This window comes from Corvus moneduloides, chromosome Z, assembly GCF_009650955.1.
Source record: "Corvus moneduloides isolate bCorMon1 chromosome Z, bCorMon1.pri, whole genome shotgun sequence".
NCBI classification, from domain to species: domain Eukaryota; kingdom Metazoa; phylum Chordata; class Aves; order Passeriformes; family Corvidae; genus Corvus; species Corvus moneduloides.
This window is the reverse complement of record NC_045511.1, coordinates 64,268,160-64,291,126: the sequence shown is the minus strand read 5'-3', so window position 1 is coordinate 64,291,126 and position 22,967 is coordinate 64,268,160. Positions and strand designations below refer to the sequence as shown.

General features: G+C 42.9%; 1 protein-coding gene across 1 annotated transcript; it reads left to right on the top strand.

The window, feature by feature from the left end:
* The first annotated feature begins 6,614 nt into the window (after positions 1 to 6,614).
* On the top strand, positions 6,615 to 22,645 carry CDC37L1 (cell division cycle 37 like 1). The gene is made up of 7 exons (XM_032095709.1): positions 6,615 to 6,811; positions 8,143 to 8,424; positions 10,716 to 10,806; positions 12,739 to 12,854; positions 13,142 to 13,264; positions 20,637 to 20,792; positions 21,768 to 22,645. Exons 1-7 carry the CDS (start codon positions 6,707 to 6,709, stop codon positions 21,867 to 21,869), a joined length of 975 nt encoding a protein of 324 aa, XP_031951600.1. The 5' UTR covers positions 6,615 to 6,706; the 3' UTR covers positions 21,870 to 22,645.
* Positions 22,646 to 22,967: the final 322 nt, after the last annotated feature.

Below are 22,967 nucleotides of genomic sequence, written 5' to 3'. Positions count from 1 at the left end.
CTAATCAGCATCCTGCAGGAATAAAATTAAAAACGTTATACTAAATTACAACATTCCAATGTTTGTTCAGCAGATGTGTCATCATAAAGTAGTGTTGAAAGACAATCACCATAATTTTTGAAATGCATATCCTCCAGAGAGCCAGCATGTAATAAATGAACATTGTGTAACTTGGCCAACAAATCATACAGCATGCAAGCAGTGTCCTACAAACCGAGGGTGTAAGTATCCGTGTATTACAAGCAAAAAGGTGATGCCAGTCTCTCAGGGACAAGGCACAACACTCAGCAGCTGAAAGGTTCATCCTTGACTAAAGCATGGCATTACCAGTATACCAACCCTCACCAAATGGGGAGACCAGTGGAACTGCTTGGGAATACAGGTCAAAAGATAGCACTGCAGGGGTGAATAATAAAAATTGCACTGATTAACTGGCTTGCATTACATATATGTGCAAAGTCCTGTTTTGTTCACTAGTGATCTCACTGCTTTTGTCTGAATTCCAAGACTGGCAGCTGGCCATCACATTGGCACCTGTGCAAAGTTGAGTGCAGATGATGGAGGAAGCAAGCTATTCTGGGTTACTTTCACAAGATAAAACGTGCTTGGGGCTCTACATATGTAGATGGGAAGAAGTAAGGTACTCCAGGTTACCATGACAAGATATGATGTGCTTGGGGCTGTACGTACTTGGATGAGGGAGATGAACTATCCTAGGTTACCATAGCAAAGTCCTGTCAAGCCCTACATCATGCTTGTCTTTAGCTCTTTTCTTCCTTCAAAAGCCCATTAACTGTGTTCTGAGTAAAGGAGGCCAGCGCTGCTCCGTACAGGTGGCACAGCCAGAGTGAGAAGATACTGTCATGAGCTCCCAGCACAGGAGGCAAGCTCTATGGCACACTGTCAAGTATCTGGCTTAGACACTATAGCAGCGGTTTTGCTGTCCTGAGGTGAGACATTAAGATGACCACAATGGATACACTGCTATAAAAGCTGCTGCTGCCTTCACTTGGACAGGTTCTGTGTCTTTACAGAAGCAGGGACATGTTCACTTCTAATCAGATGAAAAACAAACCCTGCAAACCATGCTACAAGGTTGTCAATTTCAGAAGTTGTTCATAATGAGACTACCATGTTTGATCATATTCAAAGTTTCATCTTTTTTAGTCACACTGCTTTTCTGCCTCTCTAATGGATCCCAACTTTGCAGCAACCAAGAAAAACTTTTGTGAGCTTTTGACACTACAAAACGAAAGCAGCAGTCAATTTTGCCATATGAGGTCTGATTTCTGATGTAGCAAGGACATAGGTAGGCACTGGTTCCTCTTGTGAGGAATATACTTTGTTTTTCTCAATATATTTTAAATTCAGAAAGTTGAAAGAAGATAGTATACCCCACAATACAATAAGTAAGCCAAATCTCTAAGCTGTGTATTTTTGCGGTGCCCAACAAAAACAAGAAGGAAAACAGCTGAAGTTTGAGGGATGAAGGATATGTAGGTACTATGCAGAATAAAGAATGGATATTCTATAGGGCCAGAATATGCTGATGAGATTATTAAATCCTTTGGCATTACTTAAAACACTCTCACCCCTTTTAGAGTTATTACTGAACAGTTTTTCTGTCCTGACACACAGAAGAAATCTGCTATGCCCAGGGGACAAACAAGACTTATATACTACACCTAGTTACCTGACAGCACGATACCCACAAAGCTCGCATGAAAGTAATCATACAAGAAAATGAGCACTCTGTACTAACCCAGATCACCTTTTTTTTTTGCCTTGTTTAGGCTTTTATGTAGAGATAATAATAGATTCTCTCAATTTAGTCTTTGCATCCTCCTTTTCCAATACCACTGATGCTTTTGAACCAGGAATGACATCACAAATTATGCTTTAGTATATCAGCAACCCTTAAAAGCACAAAGCAAAGAAGCAAGGGAAAGATGACTATCTGGTGCAAAGTACCTTGAAAAATAAATACCAAATGTACAAGAAATATTTGTTACACAGGGAACATAGAGTATACTTTTAATTTGCCATAACAGAATAATAACCAATTTTAGAAAATTGCCTGCAGTTTTAGAACATACATGAATGCTCCATAATCAGTGACCTCAACAACAGCACTCATCTGCCACCCAGTGTCCATTTGCCTTTTTCCCATAAGAACACTCAATATGAAGCCTGAAGATGATTATCTAACAAGATGAACTCTACATTATTATTTGTCTTCTAGTTGAATGTAACCATCAAACTAGACTGCTATCAGAAACAAGAAAATTAGGGTGAAGAAACTAAAGCATCATGACTGATTCTAACAAATTATTCAATGAGTGTAATCAGAAAATATTTTTTTTTCTACTCAAGTGTGTACCCACAATATGCCAGAAACGATGGAGTAGAAAGAAATAGCAGTGGAGGAGGTCCTTAAATTTATGAGGGAGAGAAACCTGGGGGGCATGACGTAAAACTAACACATACTAATATCCTTTACAGGGTCAAATCAATTAGCATATGGAAAAATATTGACTTGCCTTGAAGACACAGGATGACTTAATTCAAACTTTATTACATTAACTGGGAGACAAAACCCAAACTATAGCAGAGTGGCTAAATAATTAGAATAGATTTACTGTTTACACCTGGGACAGTAATCAAAAGCTACCTTTACAGAAAGGAATGGAAGAAGGACAGGCAAAGAAATCAGAAGAGTGGACAAATGATAGATGAGAAAGGAGATAGATGCAAAGCTACTTTCTACTTTGGTTCCTTGAGTATTTGTTCTAATATTATTATTCTCAGAACAGAAACACACATGAAAGAAATATCAGGACAATCAGTCTCTGTGATTGACACCTGATGATTTACAATCCATCAGGACAATGGGACAGTAAGTGGCTTCTGCTTGACCTTCTGCTGATTTTACAGGAATGGCTTGCTCCAGAAGGACAAAAACCTGAAACCCAGCTAAGACAAAGGAATTCCAAGTGAATTAAAGCTAAGGGATGAAAATATTTTAACAAAACACATGCTTCTGTAGGTACAACTGAAGAAGTCTGGCCAAAGCTTATGAGCAATGACAAAACAGAATGTAGACAGGCCATTGTTATAAATAATTTTTTTTCTCTCCCCCATTCCCCAAAAAGATTTTGGCTTTTAAAAGACTGCCTAATCATTAAATGTGACATGACTTGTCACAGACTTCAAAATACAGAATTGCTAATAGAAGAATAAAAAGCACAGTGTCAGGTTAGCCTAGTGTGTCACACTAGGTGTCAGAATACAGCCTGTCCTATGAATGGAAAAATCATGTAATTGATTTGAGGGGAGCTTGCTTATAAAGGCAGACATTCAAATGGCTCAAATTAGAGCAACATAAAGGGGGACCAGCATGTACCAGGTCATGTACTTTGGAAAGCCAGTCAGAAAAACAGACTCACTATGTGAATACATGGACCTACTTTTTCAGTATTAGTTATTCACCTATTCAAATGTTTTAAAACTCATACTTACTTTCTATATTTTGCTTTCTGCAGCAGATCTATGCCACTTTCAAACACCTTTGGTAAAACAGTAAAAAGTAAATAAATTCATTTTAACAGTAATTAAACAAACTAGTATTCACAGGAACCCTTTAATATCTATTCAAAATAATTCCCATATTTTTTGCCAAGCTGCCACTGAGCAAAATCACTTAGCTAATATTATATATTACTGTGTGCTTTAGGATGTGATTTACATTTTTAAAGTTATGCAATGTTTTGGAAAAAAAAAAAGCTGAAATTTCATATTCATTCATATCTACATCAACTTCAGAACAGCCTGTACTTTGTGGGGAAAAAAGTATCAGGTTTACAGTACAACGGTAAACTGTAAACCAGCAGAACCACAAGTACAATTAGGAAATATATGTTTGAAAAACACTTGAATTCTTAGACAATCCTATAGGACACATCCCAAAATAAAAGATTAAAAGCTGTAACTCTAAACACCTTAAAGGACAGTAATTTTCCACAGATATTATGGGCAAATGAGAAAATGTAAGGAAGTTTCCTTTATGTTACTGTGTATTATGTAAATGATACTACAATGAATTACATCTTATTCAAATACTCTTTGCACACCTTGGAGTGAAATTCTGATCCCTTTGAAGTAAATGGGAACTTTACCACCGATTTTATTTGGGCATTAATGCCAGGCATTCTACCTATTTAGAGAAGCTGCACTCAGCTGCACTCCACTTGTTTTATTAATATTTACTGTTTGGTTGTTTTTTTTTTTTTAATGCATCTATATCCTTCTTAAAACGACAGCAGTGTTTTCAGACAATATTTTAGGAATAGTGTTTTTTTAAGAGGGCTGATCTAAGCCATTTTTCTCTAAGAAAATGTGCTGCTTCACTGTTTGTCAACACCTGCTAATGAAGGTCACAGGCACAAAAAAACCCTAATGTGTGGTAAGACAAAAGATGAACTTATCTAACAACATCTACTTCATGTTGATTACTTTAGTCTTAGGATAAGTAAACAGATGAGAAACTTCTGTTCTGTGGAAGTGGGTTGTATTTCCCACTTCTGGTCATAACATGGTTGTGGGGTTTTATTGCATAGACATCGAAGAGTCATGTATTCAGAGTTGCATTTGCCTTGAGACAGGGAAAAGGCCTTAATGAGAGCTATACTTCATAGCTTCCATGTGTAGTTTTCCACTTGAGTCAAGGACAACCACAGGGGAAAGGAAAAGCCATCATGCTATTCAAAGAAAGGCCTCTTGCAAGCCAGATGTAAACAATTTTAGAGAAACACACAGGTAGTGAGAGTAATTTGAAAAACAATCAAGAAGACTTTGGAGCAAATAGATAAGAAATATCCTGTTCCTCTGAACCTCTTGCTTTCCTATTTTGCAATGGCTTCAGGATGGGCTTGCTTGTCAGTAGACATGGCCATTCTCTTACACCATTTTTTAAAAAACAATCTTCAAACACAAAATAACATGCATTAACATACAGTAAGATACAGGAAAAACACTAAAGACTCCTGTTCTCATCTGTTTCAGGTGTTAGAGTGACACGTAAAATGGCAGTAAAACCACTTGTCTATCATTTATTTAGATCTTCATTTACATCATGTCTTCTATACAGACAAAAATCTTAATAGGTGATAGCCATATTATAATTAGGCTGTCATATTGATCCCAGATCAATCATATCTGAATCAAAATAACTTCAATTACCCTAACATAAACTGTTGCTGTTACTGAGATTAGGTAAAAACTGTCCATGTGGGAGATGATCTCTCATGACCACTTCTGTCAAAGCTCCAGATCATAAAATCTTAAAGAAATGTGAAGTTCTGTTTGAGAAATGGCCCTAATAATGCATCTTACTATGTTGAGATACATGTGAAACAAGAGTAACTTACCACTTGTAAAGAAAAATAAGATTACACCCGAATTACATCTTGTACAAGACTTGAGACATCAGTTTCTAGCCGAAGGCATGCAACAAACCAAAGTCACCTTTACAAAGCACACCTTATGAGACAAGACAGGAAAAACAGGAGGAAGGCATTAATTCTGCCTTTTTGTGTTGATCCAAGATGCACAAACTGAGAAATATGTTGCTTTCTCAGACAGAAACACACCAGGAAACACAACCTTAGGAAAGAAAAGGGTACGTTCACATGAGACTCCTTGATCCAGTCTAGGCACATGCATCAGTCCAAGTCTGCAGGACCCTATCTCAGACGGGACTCAGTGGCCCTTGGCTTTAATACTGATAACCTCAAAAGGGTGCCAGGTTAAGATCTATAATTGGGAGTTCTTTCGTTTAGTATTTTTGGCTTTTATCATCCCATATAACAGGGACTGATTTCATAGACCTTAGCATAACACAGAAACATTTGATTACTACAAGAAAATGACTGAGTGATGAGAACTGTTGTCAGCAACATATTAGTACTATCCCTTTGGCCACAGCAAGCCCCCTACCTTCCCATTCAACCTAAAATTTTCTTGGCATATTTTTCTAACAGACTTTACACCTGCGACCCCCAAAGAACCAGTCAGTGCCTCCTGTTTGGAGGAAGAGCTAAATAACCAATCCATGGGTAAAAAATTAGGACTACATCGAGGGCACGTTTTAATCTTTACGGGGGTATTACCACAAAGGTATGGCCTCATTTTATGCTAACTTCCATTCCCAGATGAGAGCCAAGCCATTAAAACACCCCAGGACAGCACCCCAGGAGCTCTTAGGACTGAAGGCTCGTACATACATGCACACACACGCGTGGCTTGCCAGCGCCGCGCTGCAGCCTGCAGGAAGGGGACCAGAGGCACGGAAAAGGCAGGGGCAGGGAAAGGCACAGCGGCAGGGACAGTGGCGCGGGCACGGACAGGAGCAGCCACAGGGCCAGACGCACGGAGAGAGAGCAGCAAGGAAAAGCGCAGGCGCAGGCACAGAGCAAGGGCAGGGGCGGGGCAGGGGCGGGGCAGGGACGGAGGAGGAGCGGGGCAGAGGCGGGGCCGCGGCAGTGCCCGCCCCCGCCCGCCGCTGCCTTCATTACCGCCCCTGAGGCGCGCCCGGCACTCGCTCCTCCCGACGCGCCGGGGGCGGGTGCTGCCGGCCGCGCTCCGATCGGCGGAAGTGCCGCTGCCCCAGTTCCGGCGAGCGGGTCGTGCCGCCGGGACGGCACCGGGCATGGCGCTGTGGCTGCCGCGCTCCCACGACGGCGGCGCCCCGGAGGAGGAGGACGACGAGCGGGCGCAGGCTGCCGCCTTCCGGCAGCGCTTGCCGGAGGTGCAGGTACGCCCGTGCTCCCGGCCCCGCTGCCGCGGCCCCTCGCACCGCGTCTCGCCCCGGGGGGCGCGGTGTGAGTCGGCGCTGGGGCGGCGCGGCCCGCGGAGGGGCGGCGGGAGGGCGGGCGCCGTGGCGGGACGGGGGCGTGCGGGGGAGCCCGCCGGGGCTCTGAGGGCCGGCGGGGACAGGTGGGGTCTGGCGCCGGCAGCCCTGGGTAGCAGCTCCGCCGCGGGCAGGCGGTGCGGAAGGAGCTGGGTTGGAGTTATCCCAGCGTCCCCGTGCCTGAGGACCAGATAGGTAGGCGGTGTGTTTTTCTGGTGGCCAGGGCGAGGCGGCGATTTATAAACGCCTTGTAAGGAATTCTGTGTGTTCTCGCAAGAAGCTGCCATTACGTTACTTTTCTAACGTAGTTTTCTAACGGTGGAATTTTCTTCTTGTCAGTGCCGGAATAAAAATGCTGTAATTCCCAAACAAAGTTGGGACAATAAGTTTGATTTACCTGCGTTAAAGTTTCCTTCAGACAATCTTTCACAAATTGTCCTTCGTGTGCCCCGCCAGAGATTATCAGCACTGCAGATTTCATAACGTGGCAGTGGAAGGCTGAGGAACTAATGCATATGGATGCTTTTTTTCTTCACTCTTGGTGGGAAACACATGACAAGTGTTATAGAGGATAATTTCTTGAATTACTGAGTGTGAATTCTGACCACACACCTGGAAGTAATATAAACAGAGTTGCTTACAATGTCCCTTTTCTCTCCCAGCTATGAGTGGTGACATCTTCAACAGATTTGAGCAAAAGGAGCACATGTTTGTGCTGGGCCTTGGCTGCTTTATAACTTATATGCCACTTCTAGTGTGGGTTTAAGGGAAGATGTTGGCCATCTGTTTAGGTACTAATACTGAAATGCAGCCAGCAGCAGTTACTTTACTGTTGTGATCTGACATCTCAAAACCAGTAATTTCTTATCAGAAGTGTATATTCAGAGTATTCTCACACTTGGCTGCTGCTAATATTCCAGCCCTAAGATAACCAGAGGGGTTTCAGCTGTGTCAAAAGTATTTTTACAGTCTGGAGACTATTACTGATAGCAGCACATGATCCATGATTTTGCAAGTACACTTAAAGTTAAGGTGGCTTGAATGGGAAATCTCTTTCTGGAAGACATAGTTGTATGTTGCCATGCTTCATCACTCCTGCTGTTATAATCCTGCATATCTAAGGTGCCTTCCAGGTGCATTATTATTATCTTTGGGATTCAGGCTAGTCTGCTTCTATAGAAACTGTAAACCAACAATTTTCTCTCCATAAATAGCATGTCTGATTTTCCTCACAGACATACAGCCAAGGGATTGAATTAGCCTGCCAAAAAGAAAGAGAGTTTGTGAAGCACTCTGTAGAATGCACATGGAACCTAGCAGAAGCCCAGCAAAAATTTGGTAGTTTAGCACTGCATAATTCAGAATCCTGTGATCAGGAATCTGCTCAAGCAAGGACAGAAGCTGCTGAGTTGAGATGGCGAGAGGAAGAATGGAGAAGAAAAGAAGAAGCACTAAACCAGAGGGAAAGACAGAATCTATGGAACTCAGATCCTGTTAGTAAAGAAGTTTTTAATAAGGTATGACCTACATCAGTGTGCGTGGAAACAAGTGCTAACCTCTTTGGTTCATTCCAGTTCTTACTAGTCTCTGCGTGTCTTCTGTGTCTTGTACAGCACAAAACCATGAGGTGTCCCTCATCTCTGTGCCTGGGAAGATCACTGGAAGATCCTCCCAGAAGCTGTGCTAAGGCACACGTAGGACAGGGCGGTGGTTCGGGACAGCCAGCACAGCTGCACCATGGGCAGGTCCTGCCTGACCAATTCAGTGCCCTTCTACAATGGGGTGACTGCATTAGTGGGCAAGAGAAGGGTTACAGATGTCATTTATCTGGACTTCTGTAAAGCCTTTGACATGGTCTCCTACAACATCCTTCTCTCTTCAATTGGAGAGAGATGGATTTCATGGGTGGACTCTTAGATGGATAAGAAAGTGATTGGTTGGTGGCATATGGCTCAGAGTCCCAATGGACATCAGGGACAAGTGGTGTTGCTCAAGGGTCTGCACTGGGACCAGTGTTATTTAATATCTTCATTAGAGTTAAACAGAGGGATCAAGTGCACTCTCAGCAAGTTTGCAGATAACACCAACCTGAGTGGTGCAGTTATCAGACCTGAAGAAAGCCTTCCAGAGGCACCTGGAAAAGCTTGAGAAGTGGGTCTGTGGTGATCTCGTGTGTTTTAACAAGGCCATGTGCAAGGTGCTGCACTTGGGTCAGGGCAGTCCCCAGTATCAGCACAGGCTGGGGATGAACAGATCAGAGCAGCCCTGCCCAGAAGGACTTGGGGGTGCTGGTGGGTGAGAGGCTGGACATGACCCAGCCATGGGCACTCACAGCCCAGAAAGCCAAACGTGTCCTGGGCTGCATCCAAAGCAGCGTGGGCAGCAGGGCCAGGGAGGGGATTCTGCCCCTCTGCTCTGCTCTGCTGAGACCCCACCTGCAGTGCTGCATCCAGTTCCCCAGTACAAGAAAGACTCCTGTTGGAGCGGCTCCAGAGGAGGGCCACAGAAATTATCAGAGGGCTGGAGCACCTTTCCTATGAGGAAAAGCTGGGAGAGCTTAGGTTCTTCAGCTTGAAGAAGAGAAAGCTCTGGGAAGCTCTTACTTACCTTAGTGTGGCCTTTCAGTACATAAAGGGGCCTTACAAGAAAGATAGAGAGAAACATTTTTTACCACAGCCTGTAGTGACAGGACGAGGGGGAGTGGCTTTAAACTGAAAGATGGTAGGTTTAGACTGGCTATAAGGAAGACTTTTTTTTTTTATTGTTAGGGTGTCAAGACACTGGAACAGGTTTCCCAGGGAAGTAAGTTGTGGGTGGCCTCATCCTTAAAGTACCAGAGGTCAGACTGGATTGGTCTTGAAGCAACCTAATTCAGTGGAAGATGTTCTTGCCTGGGCAGGGAGGGTTGAAATTCCATGATCTTTAAATGTCCCATCCAACCTAGAATATGAAATTTAGTTTGCCTCTAATACTGTCTACTGTAATACAAATTATTTAGCATGAACTTTTTTCTCATCTTTGTTTTCTCAATTTAATTTCAGCTGATATTGTTGCCTTTTTCTGAGCCTTAAAATCACAAACCAGACACAGTCAGATGATAAATGCAGTTAAAGCTTTTATGAAAGGTCCCTTCATAAAAATGAAAGGACACACCAAAATACACACAGAAAATGCACTGAAGGTGGCTACGTGACATAGAGCAAGTACAGTTTTATAAATTTAGCAACTTGACAAGACTCCCCAACTGGAAACACATATGTTGAAGTAATTCCTCCTCTTGGTTCGACTCTCTGCTGAAGCCCCCCTTCCTCACTAGTTGTTTATGGAAGAGTATCTTGTCCTTGGTCTCAGAAGAACCAAGATTAGCACTGGGCCTTTAGGAATGTGTTTTGTCTTTCTTGCTAACCGAGTAGGTAAAATGCTAGCTATGGATCTCTACAGTTTGCAGTAATAGGCTACAGAGCTACAAATATACATGAAGAATATGTAAAAGCAAAAATTAGTTTGACATCACTATCACATCTCCTAATTTCATTGATTTGTCTGATCCAGGCTGCAACGTACATGATTCTCATGACTAACAGATCAGTAAGTTCCTATCTGAAAACAGAAGTTTTTCATACACTATGATGGGACTTTGAAATTCTGTTACTAGGTAATGTACTTTCTAAAAGAAAACCTTCTCAAATATGAGATGACTCTAAAATTAGAACATAGCTCTTTAAATAGTAGCATATATGTTACTCCTTTATATCACTGAACAGTATGTGTGGCATTTATGTGATAGTACAATCTTTCTCTTCCTCAGAGTTTTATTAATCAAAAAAGAAAAGAAATTGAAGATGAAGCTGTGTCTGAACCACTTATGCAAAAACATGAACAAAAGATTAGACACTTTGGTGAGTCTGTTTTTCCAACATCTTGCAGTGCCTACAGAATTTGTGTTGGTTTTCTCCTTCTTGTACAAAATGAATGCTAATAAATGAAAGACCTAGATGACAGACTGTTCAGTTTTATTTTATCAGGACAGAGGGATATTCCACACCAGTGGGAAAAGGCAAGGACGTTCCTGGAAATAAAAGTCATGTATATAAAAGTGCATGGGTTGTCCATGACACCCTGCTTTTATTAAAGGAGATTAAATGTTTTATTAAATGGGTTTTGGTCACCTGTTAATCTGTAAGGGTAATGGCTGATTAAATGGACATGTTTGTAAACACTTGAACTGAGAGTATGTGTGCTCAGAATTGTGTGTTTAAAACTATACTTAATTATCCACTAGGTGTCACTTTAGCTCTGTCATAATTGTTAAACTTGATTGAGCACAAAGCTAATCTTGTAATGTAATCTGAAATTTTGGTGGTTCTCTGAAGTGCTTGCCATTCAGGCTGGTTTCACACAATAGTACAGTGTAGCCGTATTTAGAATTCTGGAACAATCAAGAGTAAGACTAGATTGGCAAAATTCAGTTGTTCTTACAAACTTGTTTTTAATAAGCTATTTGGCTTCTGAGGGTCTTAAAGCTGTTTTAAAGAAAGGGCTTTGAGCCCTGTTAGCCTTAGCAAGCCTTGCAAGTATGAAGTTGAGGTACAATGATGTCAGAGTATGTAAACAGCAGTAATAGGTACAGGTTCTCTCAAGTACCTTAACTGCTCAGTGTAATGATACTGGAATTAGAAAATATCCCCCTGCTGTGCATTTCAGCAGGTAAAAAAAGAAGAGGCTGTCTTGTAGGCTTCCTAGCTGAGAGTTGGACAGAATTACTCTTTGTCTAAATTAAAATTAAACTGTTACAGAAGCAACCTTATTAGAGAAGCTAAATTTTTTTGTACTTTGTAAGTTCAAAGCCATGTTACTATTTTAATTTGAAATACATAAGTCCACTGTAGAAAACTACAGTACATTAATGCTTTCTGAAGTCACTTGTTCCATGCTAGCTGTGGACTTTGCTATATTGCATGAGTCCTGTTTCTGGATCCTGCTCTGACTTCAATAAAGAACTTACACAGAATAACTCGAAAACAGTCAAAAGAAATATAAACTGTTGCTTTCTCTTTCGCCATTGTTTGCTAGAATTCAGATTATCTTAGGTCATTACCACTGAATTATCTCTAGCCCAGTTATAATTGTGCTGATAGATGGGTGAAACTCTACATCTGGTACCTGTTGCCAATAATGACTGTCAGTGATACTTGGAGGGCAGTTTTGAGAAATGCTGTGAGTATTGAGTTCTGATTTTAAATTCAGCTTATTACATTAAGGTAGTGCCACGATACCACAATTCAAAGTTCTGATTAACTTTCCGATACTGGTGTAGGTTGTTTTTTGAGATCAAGCTGTTTGTATAATTAATTTGAATTTTTCTAAAAATATAGCAAATTATGTGTTAGAAGCACTTTAATTTTTGACAGAATACAGGTTCTGTTCTTTGCATTTTTATTTGCGAACATTTAGAGGATTTGTGTTTGTCAGAGCCACTTAGTGTAAATCTCTATCCATAAACTTTTTAAGCCAATTGATACTGTAACTAATAGATACCTACACCACTTTGTGTATGAGGACTGATTAAAAATAACTTATTAGCATTGCTAGAAATGCATAACTGTTATAATCTACTTTTAGTATTTTCAAGGTCTAATTATGTCTTCTGGTAATGCTCTTTCAGCATTGCTTAGATGTATAAATAAACCCCCCAAATTTAGCTGCATGCTGTCATTTTGAGGTTGGTAAATTGCCAAGTTGTTATATACTGGGTATCAGTGCAAGTAATTTCCTTGCTGCATCAAATCGTTTATCCATTTAGAATATCTTAACTGTGTTTCTCTTATTAGGCATGCTGAGCAGATGGGATGATAGTCAAAGGTTTTTGTCTGATCACCCATACCTTGTATGTGAAGAAACATCTAGGTATCTCATGTTGTGGTGTTTTCATCTAGAAGCTGAACAGGTATGAAGATGTTTAAATCTTTGGAAGCACACATTTTCCCACTTGCACAGTAGAATGGTGACCAACTTCGTTAGCTGTTGAACTGTTCTTCCAATCACTTTATTGATAGTGCATTGTCACATTTATGTTTAGTTATAGCTATTTATGAGTCCTCTTGGTTCTGTAAGCATCAGTTCTCATCTGCTTAGGAACTGGAGCAAAAGGAAATTCTGCTGAATTTTAGAAATATAATCACAGGAACTTCTTTAAATCAGAACTTCAACTCTTTTTTTTGCTCCTTTTTTCAGAAAAGAGCTCTGATGGAGCAAGTAGCACACCAAGCAGTTGTAATGCAGTTTATTATAGAAATTGCCAGAAGTTGCAATGTGGATCCAAGAGGATGTTTTCGTCTCTTTTTCCAAAAAGCCAAAGTAAGTCAACTTGGGTAATGATGTGAGAAACTCTTGATGCTTTACAGGAGACCAGTGTTCTAGAGAGGGTCTCTTCCTACGAGGCTAAATAATGTGTTGACTGATTTAGGCTTATGGGAAAGTGCTTTGTTAGCAATTATTTTCTAGACAGAGTACTTTGTTATAATTCCAGTTCTGAAAATGAAAGTGTCTCAGTTTTGGAGACAAGTTTCAGGAGAAAAATGCCCTGAAATGAGTGTTTCCTCTCCACACTGGAGAGAGAGAGAGATTGAATAGAGCCTGTGCCTGGGGTTCTCAGGCTCCAGCCCCATCCCCTGGTTCATCTTAGAGATACCAGAGACATTTTCTAGGCATAAAGCAGATGATCAGGGAATAAAGTAGCATCATAGAATCACCCCAAGCCCTTATTCCATACCGTCAGCTTAATGCCCAAATTAATACATTCCAATTCTAAGCACACACATCTATACATATATACATGTAACTATATACAAGTAGTGGCAGTCACATTCAGCAAACAGTGGTACATAGGTATTCCAACATTACAAGGGGTTCTCACCCAAAAGCAAATCTCCCTGAGGTACACAACGTGTTTCCCCATCCTTCTGCATTACCCACCATGTGCACCCAGGTCCCTGAGCAAAGACAGCCCCACTAATGGGTTTGTCTGTACTCGAGGCAGAATTGACCCAAGCGCTTTTGCCCGAAAGTCCCCTGGCATGCACTACTGGAACTTTGTCTCCATGTGCTTCTCACAGGGGCTCAGATTGGGCAGGGCCTGCTTGGTTGGTGGAGCCTTGGGTGTTTACAAACCAGATGGCCTTTGCTAAATGCACCTCCCAGTTTTTGAAAGTTCCCCTGCCCAGTGCCTTCAAGGTGGTTTTGAGCAGGCTGTTGCACTGCTCTACTTTCCCAGCATCTGGTGCATGGTAAGGGATGTGGTACACCCACTCAATGCCATGTTCCCTAGCCCAGGTGTTTATAAGGCTGTTCTTGAAATGAGTCCCATTGTCAGACTCGATTCTCTCAGGGGTGCCATGCCTCCAAAGGACTTGCTTTTTCAGGCCCAGGATGGTGTTCCGGGCTGTAGCGTGAGGCACAGGGTAGGTCTCCAGCCATCCAGTGGTGGCTTCTACCATTGTGAGCACATAGCGCTTGCCTTGGCGGGTTTGAGGCAGTGTGATGTAATCAATCTGCCAGGCCTCCCCATACTTGTATTTGGACCATTGCCCACCATACCACAGGGGCTTCACCCGCTTGGCCTGCTTGATCGCAGCGCATGTCTCACAATCATGGATAACCTGGGAGATACTGTCCATGGGTAGATCCACCCCTCGGTCTCGTGCCCACTTATAGGTGGCATCTCTGCCCTGATGGCCTGAGGCATCATGGGCCCATTGAGCTAGGAACAGCTCTCCTTTGTGTTTCCAATCTATCTGTGACACTTCTGTCTTCGCAGCCTGATCTACCTGCTCATTGTTTTGGTGTTCCCATCAGCCCTACTCTTGGGGACATGGTCATCTACATGGCAGATTTTCACAACTAGCTTTCCTACTCGGGCAGTGATGTCTTTCCACTCCTCAGCAGCCCAGATTGGTTTTCCCCTATGCTACCTGTTGGCCTTTTTCCACCTTTCCAGCCATTCCCACAGAGCATTGGCTACCATCCATGAATCAATGTAGAGGTAGAGCTTTGGCCACTTCTCTCTCTCAGCAATGTCCAGGGCCAACTGAATGAGTTCAGCAAGTTGGCTTGATCTACCTTCTCCTTCGGTAGCTTCGGCAACCCGTCGTGTAGGACTCCATACGGCTGCTTTCCACTTCTGGTTCATCCCTACGATGTGACAAGAACCGTCAGTGAAAAGAGCGTAGCGTGTGTCTTCTGATGGCCGTTGGTTGTATGGTGGAGCTTCTTCAGCGTGTGTCACTTGTTCCTGCTCCTCGTCATCAGTAAGACCAAAGCTTTCACCTTCAGGCCAATTTGTGATTATTTCCAAAATCCCAGAGTGATTCAGGTTTCCAATTCAGGCGTTCTGTGTCATAAGAGAAACCCATTTGCTCGATGTGGCATTGGTGGCATGGTGGGTAGAGGGAACCTTTCCTTTAAACATCTACCCCAGCACCGTAGTCGGGGTGCCAGGAGGAGTTGTGCCTCTGTGCTGATTACCTCTGAGGCAGCTTAGATTCCTTCATGGGCTGCCAGGATTTCCTTATCTGTGGGAGTGTAGTTGGCTTTGGACCCTCTGTAGCTTCGGCTCCCAGAATCCCAGACCCCGAGTCTCCCCAGTCTCCTTCTGCCAGAGGCTCCAGGACAGACCATTGTTCCCAGCTGCAAAGGAGAACATGTTCTTTACCTCTGATCCTGTCCTGACTGGGCCAAGGGCTACAGCATGAGCAATTTCCTGCTTGATCTTGGCAAAGGCTTGCTGCTGTTCAGGGCCCCAGTGGAAATCGTTCTTTTTGTAGGTGACCAGGTAGAGAGGGCTCATGATCTGGCTGTACTCAGGAATGTGCATTCTCCAGAAACCTATGGCACCTAGGAAAGCTTGTGTTTCCTTCTTGTTGGTCGGTGGAGACATTGCCGTGATCTTATTGATGACCTCAGTGGGAATCTGACGTCATCCATTGTAGGTACAAAAATGCTGTTAGCAAGGACTTCTTGTTATTTTCTAAGTCCGTGAGAGATTTTTCTCTCTCACAGAAGAGGTAGCAGGGAATGTAAACAACCAAGCCACCTGCAACCTTGGAAAGTTTATGATATAGTAGAAAATATTTTGATAATGGATGTTTTAGGATTTTGGCCAATCACCCCCAAGGGGTGGCTGGTCCTTTGTCCAATTAGACTATGAAGAAAAAAGTCTATAAAAGTGTTTGTAAAATAATTAAATAAATCAATCTTGCTGCACAATTCCTGCCTGCTGGATCTTCTCCTCCTCCTCCTCCTCCCTATGGCTGTGGGACACGGTGATATACCGTAGGAACCAGGCCTGCGGTAGTAGTCCATCTTGCCACTTTACTCCCAGGAACTGGATCTCTCAGGCAGGTCCCTTGACTTTGCTCCTTTTGATGGTGAAACCAGCTTCCAGGAGAATTTGGATGATTCTCTCTCCTTTCCCAAATACCTGCAATGCGGTGTTCCCCCACACAATGATGTCATCAATGTACTGCAGATGTTCTGGAGCCTCACCCTTTTCCAGTGCAGCCTGGATCAGTCCATGGGAGATGGTGGGACTGTGCTTCCACCCCTGGGGCAGTCAATTCCAGGTGTACTGCACGCCCCTCCAGGTGAAGGCAAACTGGGGCCTGCACTCTGCTGCCAGAGGAATGGAGAAGAATGCATTGGCAATGTCAATAGTGGCGTACCACTTTGCTGCTTTGGACTCCAGCTCGTACTGGAGCTCCAGCATGTCTGGCACGGCAGCGCTCAACGGTGGAGTCACTTCATTCAGGGCACGATAGTCCACAGTCAATCTCCATTCCCCGTCAGACTTGCGCACAGGCCAGATGGGGCTGTTGAAGGGTGACAGGGCCTTGCTGACCACCCCTTGGCTCTCCAGCTCGCGGATCATCTTGTGGATGGGGATCACAGCATCTCGATTTGTCCGATACTGCCGGCGGTGCACTGTTGAGGTGGCAATTGGCACTCGCTGCTCTTCTCCCTTCAGAAGCCCAACTGCAGAAGGATTCTCGGTCAGCCCAGACAAGGTGTTCAATTGCCTAATGCCCTCTGCCTCCACAGCAGCTGTTCCAAAGGCCCACCTGAGTCCCTTCGGGTCTTTGAAATATCTGCTTTGGAGGAAGTCTATGCCCAGAATGCACGGGGCCTCTGGGCCAGTCACAATCTGATGTTTCTTCCACTCATTTCCAGTCAGGCTCACCAACAGGGTTAACTGCTGCAATCCCCCTGTCACCCCAGCAATAGAGACAGGTTCTGCCCCCACATGTCCCTATGGGATCAAGGTGCAGTGTGCACCAGTGTCGACCAAGGCCTCGTATTTTTGTGGTGCTGATGTGCCAGGCCAATGAATCCACCCAGTCCAAAAGACCTGATTCTCCCATGCCTCTACCTGGCTAGAGGCAGGGCCCCTCTAGCCTTGGATATTTTTCAAAACTAGAGATACTTTCCTTCTGGTGGAACTCCCTCTCTGGTTATTGCCGTCCTTCGCTTCACACTCCCATGCTGCCAGGGCAGAAGTGGGTTTTCCATCCCACCTTTTCATATTTTCCCCATGCTCACAAAAGAAAAACCACAGCTCAGCTTGTGGGGGTGTATCCTCTCTCCCTAGCTGGGGGATGTCTGTTTCTGATAGCAGGGCCTCTGGTCTGATGAGATATGAAGAAGGCTCTCTTTAATCTTGTCTCTGAGTTTCTTATGGGTCTCCTCAGTCTGGTTTTCCATTTTCCATATGCGATCTGACAGACTCTTTTCCACAGCTGCAATTCTTGCTTGTGTTGGGCCATGCACAGTGTCTGCATATGCCCGGAGCCTCCTCACCATAGGACTCACTGTCTCATCCCCATCATTCCATGTCATCATTGCCAAAGCAGGGACATACTCTGGTGGTGCGTGTTGTGCAAGTTTCAGCACAATGCACTGGTGTGCATTTTACCATGTCAGGGCTCCTAATTGCTTGGTCATCTGAGAATATGATCTCTATCACCGCCAGTTCTCTCAGGCATTGAATCCCTTGTTCCATGGCCTTCCAGGGGTTTTGCTGCAGCTGGAGATCTTCCCAGCACTTCTTAAGAGCCATGTCCAGAGACTGAGAGCTTCAGGGCCCCTTGTCATCCCTTGGTCAATACTTAAATCACATGACAGGGACCCCAAATGCCTCGCTTCAGTGCCATCCAGAACTGTACCATCGCCTGCAGCATCCCAGATTCAGACCATCCAACTTAATACTGTTTCATAAGGCTTTTCTTGGGGTGCAAAGGCTTTCTGTGGACAGACACTCAGTAATGATTTCTGGTTCAGATTCCTCTGCTGGCTGTGAAGGTCCTGGCTGCCCATCATCATCCACTGGGTGAATGGATTTGGCTTTGTGTTTCCTTTTCTGGACAGGAGCAATTGCTATTGGCTTAGGCTACCTGTCTGGTTTAGCTGCAGCCAGAGTGACTGGGGTGTCTTCTGATTCATCCTCCTTCCCCTCTGGCTGTATCTGCTGCCCTACGGTGTGCGGTAAGTGTTAGCCAGGACCTAGCACCTTGCAGTGAGTTTCTTCTCACTAGAGTTGCTATTGCAGTTCTCTCTCAGATATTTCCCCAACTCAGCTGGATTCTGAATTTGTTCAGGAGGGAAGTTTGGGTCAGAGAATTCCTTCAGGGTTTGGCCTGTGTCCTCCTACATCCCACACCACTCAGACTTTTCCACAACTGGGGTAGGTATCTGTACAACTCTGAAAATCTCAGCCCTCATTTTAGACAAGCCACAGACCATACAGAGGAAACCTACAAGATAATGCAACAGGAGGGTGGTATCTTCAACATCCAGGGGAAACTGAACATTCTCAAAAGGTTACGTGCCACATCTGAGGGGAAAAAGGAGATGAAGTGCTGGGAAATATTGTCCCCCACTTTTCCCCTAAAAGACTGGGTGTAATTACTAAAAAACCCCAAAAGAAGGTTCCTGAGGCCAGGACGGAAAGACAATGGTTCTCAGTGGTTCCCATTATTTCTGTTAAACTTGTGTAAATCACTAGCAGCAGGCATATTAACATGACAATCCTAATTTGTGTTCCTGATTTGTAAAAGGTATATGGCAGGGACCCAATTCCCCATCTCTGCAGACAGGTACACATGCCTAGGTTCCAGAGAAACGTTATTAAATCATGCAGCGTGGTGACCACTGACTGCTGTACCCTAATACAAAGTGTTTGAAACCAGAATGTATTTTTTTTTTCACTTTCTCTTGCCCTACATTGGGTGCCAAATTTGTCTCTGTTTTGGAGACAAATTTCAGGAGAAAAATGCCCTGGAATGAGCATCTCCTCTAGAGAGAAAGGACTGCAATAACTCCCTTTTCTTCTGTCCGTGAGAGAAATGGATACCAGGGGATGAAAGTGAAAAAAAAGGTAAAACTGTTTATTAGCAAAGCAAGATACCCACAAAGCACAGGAAAAAAAAAACAAAAATTGAACCTTACACCCCACCTCCACCTCACCATGTGGCCGAGCAGCACAGCTGGCTGCTGCCCTTCTTTGTCTCTTGGAAGTGGAGAGAAAACAGTTCACGCAGCAGCTGGGAACCTGTTGGATTTCTGGCATGGGTGTTCTTGCAGCAGGTGAAGTTGGTGGAGTTTAATGTCCCTTCTTTCACTGACTCGGTCTTCCTGGGGTTTGGACTGGCTGGGGGTGCCCCGTAGGCTCCCTGGGCCAGAGAGAGGAAAAAAAAAAAAAAAAAAAATCTTGCTGAAAGGATTTGCCTGTGAAAAGCCACCAGGCCAGGGTGAGGAGGCAGGGGGGCAAAGGAGAAAAAAACCCAGAAGCTTCTTGCCTAAGTTGTCAAAATTAATTCACTAAAAGGCAATGTAGCCACTGACCACACTGGAGAGAGAGATCGAATAGAGCCCGCACCTGGGGTTCTCAGGCTCTGGCCCCGTCCTCTGGTTCATCTTAAAGGTACCAGAGACATTTTCTGGGCATAAAGCAGATGATTAGGGAATAAAGTAGCATCATAAAATCACCCCAAAACAGAAGGCTTAGTGGATTTTGCTTGTTGCAGTAGGGGGACAGCAGGTGTGTTACAGACAACAGCAAACACAGACTGGGCTTAAACTGCTCTGACTTTTGACTAATTGCATATGTTTTCAAAGTGTAGTTACGTATTGTCACAGTTTTTCCATTTCATCTGCACTTTACAGTGGGGTGGATATATAAATAGTGTCCCTTTCTCATTACTGAAATAGGGCAATCCAGAGCTGTGCAGGAAAAAGGTGGGAAAACTGAAACTGTGATTTGCTGTAGCCTGTGTTCAGTTGTTCAAGAGTTTAAGGGATCTTAGTAGTGCTTAAATGATTGTAGTTAAAATGTGAGTCAGTTTGTGCTTTACTTTTGACCAAAGGGCTTCAAAAAGCACCTGTTGTAAGGATACCTTCTGAGTCGGAATAAATGAAAGGCTAAAATTAGATTTAGTTTTACATGTCCTTAGATAAATCAGTTACTTTACTTAGACATATAAATGCTACAGGTTGTCTTAAAAAGAAATCTACCTGAAATATAATTTTAAATTGACTGACATTATTCCTGAGTTGTTCCCAGTTGTTATTCCTCAAAATTCCATGTCATTACTGCATGGATTTTTTTCAGCACTGTGTATGCTCACAATTCAAAAGTAAATCTGGATGAAGAACAAATATTTCATTTTTCTCTTTGCAGACAGGAGAAGGCTACTTTGAGGCCTTTAAAAATGAGCTTGAGGCATTTAAGACAAGAGTGAGAATCTGGTCACAATCACATGGCTTTCAAACTATGTTACTCCATGATCTCAATGTTAATCCTGGTTGCATGGGAGAGTGGACATCTTTCTTACAGGTAGGTTTATTATTTCTAAAGTTTAATTTAACTAAAGCAGGATTAGGTCCTGCCTAGACAAGCTGTACCTTTCTGAGATGTAAAGAGGAGTATTTCTTGAATTGCTAGTATTTGGGATATATCATGCAGTATTATTAATACACAAGGCATATATGGGCTTTCTTTTTCCTTGCTGGAATTCACACAGCATCAGCATAAGATCAAAAGCATCTATTTGTTCAGTGCCTTTACGTTTTCATGCCTGAAATAAACGCTGCATGACAGAACGGATCAGATCCTAGAACTGTATTCCCAGTCATCACCACGAGCAGTGTAAAATCATGGGATCAGTCAAGTAAGTCACAGAATCATAGAATGGTTTGAGTTGGAGGGGCCTTTAAAGATCGTCTAATTCCAAACCCCCTGCCATGGCAGGGACGCCTTTCATAGACCAGACTGCTCACAGCCCTATCCACCCTGGCCTTGAACACTGCCTGGCACACCACAACTTCTCTGGGCAAGAGAAGTCAAGCCTAAGGAAAGTCTCCCTTCGTGATGAAAGGAAACTGAACATACTTAGGTGTTTTTTACAGTTCCAGTTATGGCCACATTCTGGAGTGAAGAAACAACTTAAAAGATTGTCAAAAAATATGTGTTAGGAAAGGAATCACAATTGAAAGTACTTGTTTGAAATAATTTGATTAAAGTACCTCTCAGAGGTAAGATCAAGCAGCTGAATTTTATGTAAATGTGCAGTTAGGTACTAGAAATATTAGGACCTAATACAAGCTATGCTAGCAAATTTTAAAAATTCTTGAAACAGTGATGTAATACTGGTTGATGATGTTTTCAGACCTTATTTCCTTTCTCTTGCAAATTTGTCTCATCATGAGATGGACAATGCAAACAGTCTTCTCTGTTTCTCTCTCACTCTTGTTTCTCCCTCCACGTGTACAGTTACGGAGCATTAAACTGTCGATTTTTCATCTGTTGCAGAACACAGGAGATCTACAAGGTTCCATAAACACAGATGTCTGCAGTTTTAACTCTGTGATACAAAGAGATGAAGAAGAATCCAAAATGATGGACACATTATAGTACTTTTAAGCCTGAGGCCAAGTACTCTTTTATTTCCTCTTTGGTTTTTTTTCCCAAAGAAACAAACATGGCTATTTTCTTGACACTTATTTTTCTGGGTACTGCACTTTATTTTTTTGTGTCAGATTTTTGTTGTTTTTATTTCATTTTGGGGGGGAGGGGCTTCGAAGGGTGAGTAATTAAGAAAAACTTGTAATATTGTTTGAAATGTGCTGCTAGGTTTTTAGTTGTCCTTGAAGAGCAGGGTTCTTACATTGCCGAATGTGAAACTGGATGTGTTTTCTGCTACTAACCTTGCCTTTCATGATTTTGGAAATTAAACATCTGCACAAATACAATGTTTACAAGAAGCAGCAGATTCTTGTTAGAATCTGCTATTGTCTTACTACAGATGTGGATATGTTTTACTCTGAATATTGGAGATTGCAACTGTATTCATGCTACCTTGCTGACAGTATAAGCTCTCAAATTTGGTTATCACTAATAGCAATAAATCAGTATCTGGTATCAGTATTTCTGATCTGAATGGATTAGATTAAAACACTGGCTTTCTACCTCTACTAAGGGGATTTAAATGTTATATTGTACTTTCATTAAACATAACTTGGTTTAATCCTAAGACATAAGCAACACTTGTTTACAAATGAGTGCTGGGTTGTATGATTTCTGAGAGTCAGACTCTCTTCTTGCTCATCTGGCTGACTTCAGATTCTTCTTTTAAAACCAAATCTTGTGGTAGAAGTAATTGATGAAGGGAACTTGAGGTACAAGGGTTAGGCTAAAACCTCAGTTTAAACAAAAAGCTTTGTCACAGGTCGTATAGGGTGAGGTGTCATGCAGTGTTTGAAAGGTACTTCATGTGCTACTAAACCAAAGTGGGGTTTTGACATGGTCAACTCAAGCAAAGTGGAAAACCATTAAAAGCTTCTGGTTTGAGAAGCTGGAAATCCAAATACTTTTTCTAGACAAGGCCTTCCACAGAACCTTGCACTCCAAAACTCTATTGTGCTTTTCTATCTTGCTGCTGTTACAGCAGGTCTGTCTATAAAAATGTATACTGCAATGGGAAGAGTAGTGAAGACAGCTTATGCCTCAGAT

Coding starts and splice junctions, on each gene's coding strand:
- CDC37L1 (XM_032095709.1), top strand. CDS start 6,707: ATGGCGCTGTGGCTGCCGCGCTCCCACGACGGCGGCGCCCCGGAGGAG. Junction 6,812..8,142: donor AGCGCTTGCCGGAGGTGCAG/GTACGCCCGTGC, acceptor TTTTCCTCACAG/ACATACAGCCAAGGGATTGA. Junction 20,793..21,767: donor AGTGGACATCTTTCTTACAG/GTAGGTTTATTA, acceptor CATCTGTTGCAG/AACACAGGAGATCTACAAGG.